We start from the raw sequence: 11,342 nt of genomic DNA, 5'->3' as shown, positions 1-11,342 counted from the left end.
CCCCCCCCCCCCCCCGGGCCTGTCACCTCCCGGTGTCCTGTCACACTCCCGGGCCTGTGGTGTCCCTCCTGTCACCGCCAAGGCCTTCACCCAGCGTCACCTCCCGTCAGCTCCCGGGCCTGTGGTGGCTTCTCAACACAGCCTGTGGTGGCTCTCCCAACAGCCCTGGGCCCATCGCCGCCCGATGTCCTGTCACCCCCAGGCCTGTCAGCACCTGGTGTCCCTCCTGTCACCCCCCCAAGGCTGTCACCACCCGGTGTCCCCTCCGGTCAGCAGCCAGCCAGGCCGAGACAGCCCGGGGGAGATGCAGCGGGCCGCAGGGCCGGCGAAGGGAGGGGACATCGCTCCTGGCACCGCGCGAGCTTCGGGGGGCTTCAACCTCCCACCTCGCCCGTGGGAAGCAACAGCAGCGTTCCCCTGATTTCCCACATTAGTGAACAGATGACACAGCAGGTCACGAGGTTTCCGTTTCTGCTCAGAAGGGCCACACCAAAGCAGCGGTTCGGTAAAAGCCCCCCCACTGCCCGTCACCCGATCGGAGGAGTGATCCCCCGCACCGCACACGCCACCGTCCTGCAGAGCCAGCAGCACCCGGGGCGGGAGAAGGACCCAGCGGCACAGGACAGATCTTGGGAGCGTGTTGGCGCTCGTGAACGGGGCACAGGTGACAAAAATGCCAGAAGAAAATAATACTGTAATATCTTTGTGTCTGCATCTCAAAATGTCCCACGAAAACACAGATGACTGAATTTACAAAGCAGTTATGCTACTGACACACAGCCCAGCATCACCCCAATATCACAGACATGTCTGACAGGATGACTGATAAAACAAATAAGAGCAGATTTGAGACGGACTAGATATGTTCTCTTTTTCAAAGGGAAGGATGGTTACTCTGGACTAGAAATGAGAAAGAAATTAATTAGAACAGGGAACAGAACTTGAGGAGCAGGAATAAGGAAATTAAATGCTGTGTGTAAACAGCAAAATAAACCACACGAAGACAGAAAAATCATTATCATCTTATAGTTTTCATTATGCAGGCAATGACTGCAACTTAAAATATCTATTAATGTTTCATTATGCAGATTATTGCTTTTTAGTAAAGAAGCTATTTGTTATTTCCACAAATCTACGATGCATACTTTACTTTCTTTCCAGGCATCCAAGTTTTTTACAAGATGAAGTAATTTATACTATGCATCTTTCTGTATGAATCCTCATTTTTCGTTCACCAGTTATTTCCCCACTAATATACTGCAGAAAATTAAATTGTACAATTAATATTAGTCACCTTCTTGTGGATTTCATATTTTTATTAATGTCATGATTAAACCCCCAACTGTTTAAAGTTATGTACTGGTTGCACGTCCAACCCATTTATTCAAAATTAAGAAGTACAAACTTTCACTTTAGAAACGTTTTTTTTCTAATCCTCTGGCTGCAAGTGTTTACAGAGAAAACCTTTTGAATATCAGCTGGTGCAGCGCTATCTCAAACCAATCAGTCCAAAGACAAGTACATTTTTAAAGTAAAAATAGCGAAGGCTAATAGGCTTGGAAAAAAACACTTCTCATCTAAAATTTTAGGCCAGGAAACTTCTGATATCTGAACCCTACAGGTAACATTTAGGGATTTCATCCACTCTAGGGTAAAAAGGATCTGCATGAACAAGGGGACTGTCAGGTATATGGGGTCTCCAACCTACATAGGTTCTACGTAGAACAATTTCTCTCCATTAGAGAGGGGGGAGTAGATTGTCTTTGGTTTAGTTTTCAATAATTAGAGAACGTCAGCATACCCAGATTACCGTTTTTTCATCCAGCTTCCATGTAAGTACCAGAGCTGCGTACCGTGGATCACCTGCCGTATAAATTTGTTCTGAATCAGATGTGGGCACGGCCACACCGTGTTGATTCAGACAGCACACACCATACTGTGTTTATGCTGCCCGTTGGCTTTTGCTGGCTGCTGGCTGGCAGGTGACGACAGCACACACCATACTGTGTTTATGCTGGCTGCTGGCAGGCAGGTGATACCTGATCTGGGTAAGGTCTGCTGGGACAAACTTACCCCTTCAATAAACTTCAGGAGAAATTTGTATCAGCAGAGTTTGTGCCAGGTCAGCACGTTGCATCGTGTAGTCCCAGCCCTTTTGGTCTGGTATTGGGTGTCCTAAAATGAACGCAATGGCTGATGAAGCCCGGCCTTAGGGTCTGCTCACGGCCAGGAGATGGTGTATCCGAGGTGGCCGATGGCTTTACGCCTCCCAGCTCTCCACAGCGCTGCCCAGCCCTGCCCAGCCCTGCCCAAGGTTAATCCCCCTCCAGAGTCCAGCAGAACCTGCTTGGTTGCTCCCTCAAGCATTTCAGCCGAAATGGCCTGACCTGGTGATGATCTGCAGCTCGGGCTGTTCCGAGCTAACCCTGCTCGTCTGGACCGAAGCAGGATAAGGGATGCTCCCACGAGCAGCTGAGCTGCGAGATCGGAGGAGTAACCTCTGGCAGGAGGGCGGTGAGAGCAGTTAGAGACGGCAATCTGACTGCCTGGGAATGCTGCTGTACCTTTACTCGGACTAGTTCGTCTTACACAAAAGGTTTGACGTGCCTGTTAAACAATGTTTACCACACTCAACAGAAATGCTCACGTCATAACAAACAGCTGCTGCAGCACGTAAGAAAGTATTCTGAGTTACACACATCTATAACTTTAAAAAAACAAATCAGGAACCTCCTAGGGAGGCAAGGAAATACCCCGTGGCTTTCAGAGGGAGTTGGGTTACGTTCTGAAAGACATTTGAAAAGGAGAGCAGCATTAAAGCTTGGTGTTCTCTGCACAACTATTGGCATCAAGACTATTTTTGTAGCCTTAAGTTATTTGTGTAACTTTTAACTCTTTTGCTTTCAAATGCATTCAGCAGTAAATTCTGCAAAACAACCTAAAATGTAAGTTACCCAAGTTTTGTTGTCACTATTTTAGGTCATACTCACACATCAGTTAAAAAAGAGCAATAAAGAGAAACTATTTGCTTTAAAATGAAGTTTCAGTGTTGTACCACCACAGATCATCTCATTTACCGCTTTACTGATTTAGAAGCAGCTTACCTATGTACAGTTCTGCTGTGCTGTACTGAGCGCCTTTTGCCGTGCTGCTTTAATTCTGAAATACACGAGCGCTTGGACTGAGGGCTGAGGCAGAATTGTTCCTGAGTGCCTGCAAAGTACCTGTTGTACAGCGGAACGATACAAAAAGAAATACACACACACACCCCCCCCCCTCAAAACCAGGAAGGACATATTATTTCTAATAGCTTCCGAGCCGCACGAGCAAGTCTGTTTGGAAAAGGACATGCAAATAAGCAGGCTGGCCTAGTGGGAAGGTATGTATTTCCATGCAGAATTGTTCCTGAGTGCCTGCAAAGTACCTGTTGTACAGCGGAACGATACAAAAAGAAATACACACACACACCCCCCCCCCTCAAAACCAGGAAGGACATATTATTTCTAATAGCTTCCGAGCCGCACGAGCAAGTCTGTTTGGAAAAGGACATGCAAATAAGCAGGCTGGCCTAGTGGGAAGGTATGTATTTCCATTTCCTTCTTCAGTTTGTTTTGTCAGGAGCGAAGACTTTACTTTTTTCCCCCCCCCCCCTCAAAACCAGGAAGGACATATTATTTCTAATAGCTTCCGAGCCGCACGAGCAAGTCTGTTTGGAAAAGGACATGCAAATAAGCAGGCTGGCCTAGTGGGAAGGTATGTATTTCCATTTCCTTCTTCAGTTTGTTTTGTCAGGAGCAAAGACTCTTACTTCTTTTTTTTTTTTTTACTTTAGGTGTCAGTTCTGTGCAAGAGAAGAGGACCTTGCATTGCCACGAGCACTCAGGGCTTGAGCGACCCGAGAGCCCAGATCACCACCGCCTGCAGAGCCGAGGGCCCACCTGGCCAGTTTTGCTGGAACATCCACATTGCTCTCTAAGTCACAGTTCCACAGCTTGGTGTCATCAGTCCAGCTTCTGAGGTAGCACAGCTGCTGTGGGCAGGCACTGGTTAAAGCTAAGCTTTAATTAAGAATGGCAATGTCATTAATACACTTAAAAAAACAAACCAAAACCAAACCCCAAACTCTGATTCTTATCTGCTCCTGCTCTCTTCTACTTAGCTCCTCTACACTCCATGTGCGTACACCACAGACACGCCAAACCACGTCTCACCACCACATCACACCAACTTATTGCCATTGATAAATCATTACATTTGGAGCACAATGACCAAAACTTGGAGCCTAGAGGGTGGTAAATGAAGGCATCTAATTAGACAAGAGGAATATCATGCAAATGTCTGCACTTTTGCATTGCTGAATAAAGGAAGAAAGCAGATCTTGGAACCAGCATGCCAACATGTGCACAGTCAGTAAGCACATTAGGGATGGCAGCACACCACATTCACCAAATTTCCATCTTAGTCTTTACATCCACGGACCATTTATGTTTATTGCCATAAAGCAATGTACTTCCCAAGTGTGGCACACCCACAGTTGCTTGAACTCTGGCTGTCTTTACTCAAATGCTCACAGACTTTAAGAATAAGAAGCCAATCATAATAATTTAGTATAATCCTCCGCATACTGCATTAAAACTCGGAGCAGTGGATGAATCACGCATGATCTTGACCGTATTCCTCCACCTCTAAGTCTGGTCCCTTGGGCATGATGAGGATACTTCAAAGACTCCAAAAGGTTTCAGTGCTACTCCTTTCTGAAACCAAAGCTAGCACTCGGATTATGGTGTTGTGGTCTTCTGTGAGGACATCCTCACTTGAGCTGTGTCCACCCTTCGCTGGTTCCAGTTCCATATTGTAGCTGTGGGATTTGATTTCTGTACAATTCTGTTGATTTTCCCTCTCACCCACAAGCTTAAACCTCTGATCATCCTGGATCTAAGCCAGCCTTGTGCAGCCAGGATCTCCCTCACACAGCAGAAGTCCCCAGCTCTCTGTGCAGCACACCTTTCCAGCTACAAAGCGTAAAAGCAGACAGAGTTGGATCTTTCTGGCTTTGTAGAGGACTTTTAAAAATAATTTTTTGAAGGGAGAAAGGAAAGGGGATTTTTTTCACATAAAAGACAAAGGACAATTGACGCTGGGTCACGTTCTGCTGATGAGAACGGGAGGAAGGATAATCTATTTGCATAGGGAGTAGAGACCCCACTTGCTCTGAGCCCTGCAGAGCCCCGATCACCTGCTTGCACTTCATTCGGACACCCTTCTGGGTTAGAAAGGAGGCTGGGATTCCCAGTGGGCATTTTTCAACCCCTGAGATATTTTCCAGGAGGAGTCGCTGAAGCTTTCTAACTCCTGGCTTCACGATTCCCAAAGCTTCCCAAGAGAGAAATGCCTTTGCAAGGGCAGAGGGAGAATCCCAAATGTCAGTGCAGCATGAAGGAGGGGAGGCGCACACCCTGTGAGAGCACCCCTAGGCTACCCACCCCTCTAGATTTCTTTCCTAAGACAATAATATCAGCTGAGAAAGAAATCCAGACTTTTCCTTATCTTTGCCACTGTAACTAGAAGGAACTTTGTCAGAAACAGACCAAAGCTAATCAGAACACATCCTCTTGTTTTTAATAAATATCCTGTGCCATTGTTCTGATTCAAGACTGAAAAATGGTGTTTTGGGCACTGCCTGGCGAATACATGTGAAATGTGCTGGCCTGATAGCCCAGCTGGGGAGCTGTGAATCCTCCAGTTATTCTCAGAACAATACAGAATAATTATGGGATGAAGAAGTAGAATTCTCTTTTGTGCCCTGCCAACATCCCTAGTAGAATCGTTGGCCCTTCTGCTGGGAGAGTGAAGGAGGAGCTTGGCTATGACATTTGTACCCATGCCTGGGACCTGGAGAAAGACTGCAAGCTCCTTTTTCCCCACGGCTGCCCAGTGGGTTGCCCAGCTTGGCCAGTATCTACTTGTCTGAGTTCAAACTAGTTACCCAGATGTGGAAGCTGGTTTTGTTAAAGCTCCTCAGAGCCTTCTCACCCACCAGTATCTGCCTGCCCTCCTGTAAACTGTCCAGTTACTTTTTCATGAAAAAATCCATTGCGGTTCCAGGACAATCCATTAAAGATTAGGATCTATCTATCTGACTCGTTCGTAATGGTCGGGGCTGCACCACCAGCCAGCCGTCTATAACTGGAGCGATAGCCCTGCACGGGGCATTGCATCAGGGTGCCAGTGCTTGGATGATGTATCAGCATCGTACATCATCACACTACCATTGCTCTGCTGATGTACGGCTTCTGGGGTGGCACTGGCTGGGATGAATAGGCCCAGGGGCCCAAGTAAGGTGTTATTTATTATTTTAAATGCTAATAAATATTACGGTATCTGTGAGGAACTCTTCTGCAGTTTATGAAGTGAAAGGGAGAAGAAATAATTAACAGGCAAAGGAGAAGGACCTGGAGATCCTAAGACACTGAATTGCAGTTTGATTTCACAGGACCGTCTTTGGTCTTTTTGGCAATGCCGCATGTATTTCCCAAGATTAATGAGGGACTTAACTCTCCCTACAGATTTGGTACTGCCCTCGCAGGTCACCAAAAATGCTCAGATGTTTTGGGATCACTTGTCCCTACAGCTCCTTTGCAACGTAGCACGTGAACAAAAATACAATGCCTCTGCTGAAATCTGGCATCCCAGGCAGTGGGGAAGAAAATTTCCTGTGGATTTTGCCCTGTTACTGCACAGAGGCACACAGGAGCTGGATGGGAGCAGATGCTCATTTCGGCCCAGCTGCGTTTGCATGGGCAGACCACGTCCCTGCTGCAGGCAGGCAGCCTCTGTCCCTGCTCGAGACTCCAGCGCAACAGAAACTTGCACTCTAACGCATGAGTGCCATCAGAAAACATCTAGCAAAGCATCATTATGGGTCAGGTCACTTCCTGACCAACCTGTTCATTGGGATTGTTACATGTTTGTGCTTTTCATCTGTAAATTGCTTCTCAAACATTAATTAAGCCTTGAAATGCAGCAGAAGACAGGAAAGTCTGTAACTCCAGAACTGCTGAGAGGCACAGGTGTAAGATGGCAGTGCCAGACAGCTTCAGAGGGTTCCCAGGCTCTGGATCATGCCTCAGCCTGTAAATTGGGGCTCCCAATTCCCTGCCACCCTGTGCGGCACCGGTACTTTACACCTGTGCAAAACAGCCCCTGGATGCAGAGAAAACGACACTTTTCATCCCCCCGCTGCTCCTGCTTGGCTTCCCCAGGAAATGCCTCTGCAGCCTCTCCCTTCCCAGCCCCTGCTCCTTTCACCCAGGCAGCTTTACCGGCTGAAATGAAACCCATGTTTTTGTCTCGGCCTCCTCAGCTGGAGGATTCAGTGAGCAAGTGGCCCGGTCTCCATCCCCAGCTGGGCACAGGTTGCCATCTAGGGCTGGGAAGCCTCCGAGCCCCGGGAAGCGGCGGTGCCCTGGCTGGAGGGGAGCATCGTGGTGACGGTGTGCCCAGACCTCAGAGCCAATTGCTCCCACAACTTTTTGGGGACACCCGCCCCCTCCCAGGTACCCTGCTCAGAAAACAATACTTTGGATTTTCTTAAGAAAGTGTCTTCTACCGTGGTTAGCGTCCTGCCCTGGCTGCAGATGCTCGTGGGCTCTCCCTGCCTTGTTTGTAAGAGGTCCAGGGGGTGGGGGGTGGACTTGGACACCTTGGTGGCACTGCATCACCCTGTGATGGTCTCTGTGGAGTCCAGATCTTCTCATGGGCATGGAAAGCCCCCCCGTCACCATGTGGCACATTCCCACCTGTGGTCCAGGAGCCCTGCGGCCAGCTGAGACCTGGGCTTACACAGACCCCCTCAACCAGCCCACAGGCGAGACCAGAGCTCGCAGGGTGCTCTCAGGGTAGCACCGTGCAAAGCGTTTGATTTTTTTTTTAATTAAAAAAAAAGACATTTTGTCATGTTTTAAGTTAATAATTTAACATTAGACCATGCCATTGTGGCAGAGACAGGCATGTACTACATCTCTTTGCAAAAACATCACCTAAATACCAGAGGGTTAGGAGGCAGAAGGTGGAAGGAGCCTCTCAGCAATTCAAACATAAGATCAAGATCAAGTGAGGTTCTGCTGCAGTGCCGAGCCAGCAGCACACGCCGACAGCCCCTAAACAGCCCAGCCGCCCCACGATACCCAGCCCAGGGCTTACACAGCCAGGCTGCCTTTTTTTCCTATTTCTGTTCATAAAACTTTGGCATCTTAATAAAGCCCATGTTTTATGCATCATTCTTGCCTATCGGCACTGCAGGTGTTTGAACCCCAAATAACAGAAGTTCAGGGAGAAAACCAAGGCTGCTTCACACTGCCAGCCCTGTTACCCTCCCACAACCAGGCAGGGAAGAAGGGAGGCCCATTGTCATGAGGAAAAATCCTAGAAATATATGGAAACACAGAACCAACAGCTGACCAGCGGTGGAAACCTGACCACAACAGCCGTCCCTTTGGACAGAGCATGTCTGGGTGTTAGTGTCCTGGAAAACGGGGAAATTCTTTCAGCACAAGTCTGCAAGCGCTGGCACAGCCCATCTGCTTTGTTTCCTCAGCCGTTTTCCAAAGTCCTCTCGCAATTTGCAATCCACTTCAAGTTTCTGATGTTTGCCAGCTCCCTTAGGCTTGAGGGACTTAGAGTAGACGGAAACTGCAAAAGTTGTGCCGAAATACAGAAAACAAATCCAGAAACCTGCTTTTATGTCACGGGAAACAAACAAACAAGCAAGTAAACAAGCAAAGCCCCAGCCTGTAATTACTAAGAGAGCCTGTAGGTCCTGGGAGCTGCTCCCTCCACAGCTCTGCTTACACCCTCCAACACACCCGTGTAGAAGACCAGTGGAGTTGCATTGACCCAGTTTTCAGTGGATCTCAACACTGGGCAGTCCCGCTGCAGCCGGGAGGAATGGTGGTGCGGGCACCCGGGCAGACGATGCCATCGCTCAGTCCCGGGTACCAGCGCAGCCCCGCTGCCCCGCACCCAGCCAGTTCTGGGCCAAGCCCGCCTGAGCCCAGCGAACCCTGGGGGGACCATGCCAGTGTGTTCACAGGAATATAAAAGTATAAAAGCCCAAGATGTGAGCCATGATGGACAGAAGTAAAACTGTGAAACTCTCCAGTGCAAAGGCCAGCAGTTTTCAGTCTGGGCACCTCTTGTCATGAATTTACATGGATGTCTGAATTTATTACCCTTTCTACTAAGGAGAAGAAAACTGACCCTATCAACTAGTCAGAAAAGATGAGAGCTCATTCCTCAGCAGGGGCTTGCCACCACCACAAAGTGTATCAGGAGAGGTATAGCAGGATAAACAATTCCTCCCTGCGTGAACAGTATTCTGAAGTAAAAGTAACTTTTTCTGTAATAATCAGAGCTTGTTTATCCAAGAAGCTGTAAAAGCCATGTAAAGAACTTCATCAGTAAGTTTCCCCCTAATGAGCCTGCCCTGGGACCACTGCTGCTCATGCCTGAAAGCATGCAAGACTCACAGTCCCCGCACCGTGCGCCCCACAACGGAGTCTGTCCTCTTGGGGACGGTGCTCTCCCTGGATCGCGATCCCAACTCAAAGCGAGATCTCCTCTGCAGAGGTTTTTCCTTTGATCTTATCCCAAAATGATGCCATGAGTTGAGCCCACCTCTGGGTCTGGCATTGCAGCACAGACCTCTGCGACCCAACCACCAGACAAGCAGCAGAGCAGAGGACTCAGTCTGAAAGCAAGCACACCAGCATTTCTTCTGAGGCCAGCAGATTTCAGCCCTCCTGCCAGCTAGTTGTGCCCGGAGTCACGGGTGCAGAGAGGGATCACGCTGCTGGTGGGGACGTCTCCCCTTCCTTTGGGGAATCCACTGGCTCTGGGAAGATGCTGGCTTGTTATCTCGCCATCACTGACACTGCTCGGCACCACCTCTGAATCTCATCCCCGCTCTCAGTGTGGAGAACACCACGGGTGACCTTGCTGCTTAATGAATTTCGAGTCACTAATTATTCTGTTCAGTGAAAGAAAAGACAAAACAAACTCGCCATTGCCACTTCATGAAAGAAGGAGCCTGACGCCTTTCAGCAACGGCAGCAGTACGAAATGGCTCTAGGGGCTTGCAGCCCCACTGATCCCAGAGGATGGTGGCCCACGGCTGGGAGGAGAGGACCTTCACTTCGGGTCTGCCCCTGCTCCAAACACTGTCAGTAGCGGGGGGAAAATGTCTCTGGACCCTCCGTGGGCTGGGTTTTGGGTTTACCTCTCACTTTAGGGTTTTGCCTACCTACCTCCTCTGTGCCCCGAGGCAGGACCTCTGCCTGTTTCCCTGCACACAGAGCTTTGCCATGGCCCTGAGGGGGGGAAAGCCCCACCGGTCAGAAGGTGGTGTGCTAACAAAGGCCTCTCCTAGGTGTGGAGAAGCCTGAAGTTCCAGAGTACAGGTTCCTGGGCTTCTCCCATAAAGGACCATTACAATGCGACGTTCAGAAGATGGAGACAGCCACCCAGAGTGTCCTCAGTGTGAGCTGGCCAGTCCTGCCGCGTTTAGCCCCGTAGACTCGGAGCTCTCCGTTTCAGTCTGAGACTCGAGGCTGCCGTGATGCTGGGAAGAGGGACAGGCAAAGGTGTTGGCACTTCAACAGCAATCATGAAGTAATGCAAAATATCTGTTACCCCTCGGTTCAGAGTCTGCACCCCCTAGCAGGGCTCTTGCCTGCCTCCTGCATGGACAGGGTCACTTCTGCACGCAGCTGAGGATGGAGGTGGAGGCACTGGAGGAAGGACGGAGCCATGCCTCCCACCACACTGCTGGTGTCAATACCAGCTCTCGTGGCACTCGCGCCTGCGCTGGGACACGTGGCAGCTCTTCCCATCACCTCATTTTCGCTGGCATCACAGCAGTCCTGGGGAAGGACTTTTGCAACTGCCCAAAGCCAAGTTTGGGGAGTACCAGGCAGGCCCTGGAGGAGATGGTGCCTGTCCACCTCCTCCCCCTGCCGCCGTGCCTGCCAGGGGCCTGGCTGGCAGGAGAGGAGCTGGGCAGTCTTACCCAGAACAGGCTGATGCTACTTGAGCAGATAAATGTACGCCAAAATGCTCCTCAGCAAAGCAACCAACAGCCAGCCCCACCCCTGACAGCGCCGTCAGTAGGCTCCAGAGTCACCATGGCACTGGGGCAAACGAAAAGGAGCCACGGTTCATGGAACTGGTGTTTCTGTAGGCTCCCAAACCTGGGCAGCAGGAGAATTTCTACAGCAACTGGAAAGCAATGGGGAGGGGGTTCGCGCTTTGCTTTTTTTGTTTGTTTTTTTGTTCTTAAAAAGAAA

The 11,342-nt window shown here is 49.5% G+C and overlaps 1 protein-coding gene across 1 annotated transcript in view; it reads right to left on the bottom strand.

The window, feature by feature from the left end:
• The window catches only part of RBBP6 (RB binding protein 6, ubiquitin ligase), a 60,728-nt gene that overhangs the window by 34,286 nt on the left and 15,100 nt on the right, over nt 1–11,342 (bottom strand). Inside the window, 1 exon segment of the mRNA XM_019473964.1 lies at nt 6,497–6,560. Coding sequence (XP_019329509.1) covers nt 6,497–6,560 — 64 coding nt within the window.

Source organism: Aptenodytes forsteri, unplaced genomic scaffold (genome assembly GCF_000699145.1).
Source record: "Aptenodytes forsteri isolate BGI_AS27 unplaced genomic scaffold, ASM69914v1 Scaffold55, whole genome shotgun sequence".
Lineage (NCBI taxonomy): Eukaryota > Metazoa > Chordata > Aves > Sphenisciformes > Spheniscidae > Aptenodytes > Aptenodytes forsteri.
This window is presented reverse-complemented; position numbering and strand designations above follow the sequence as displayed.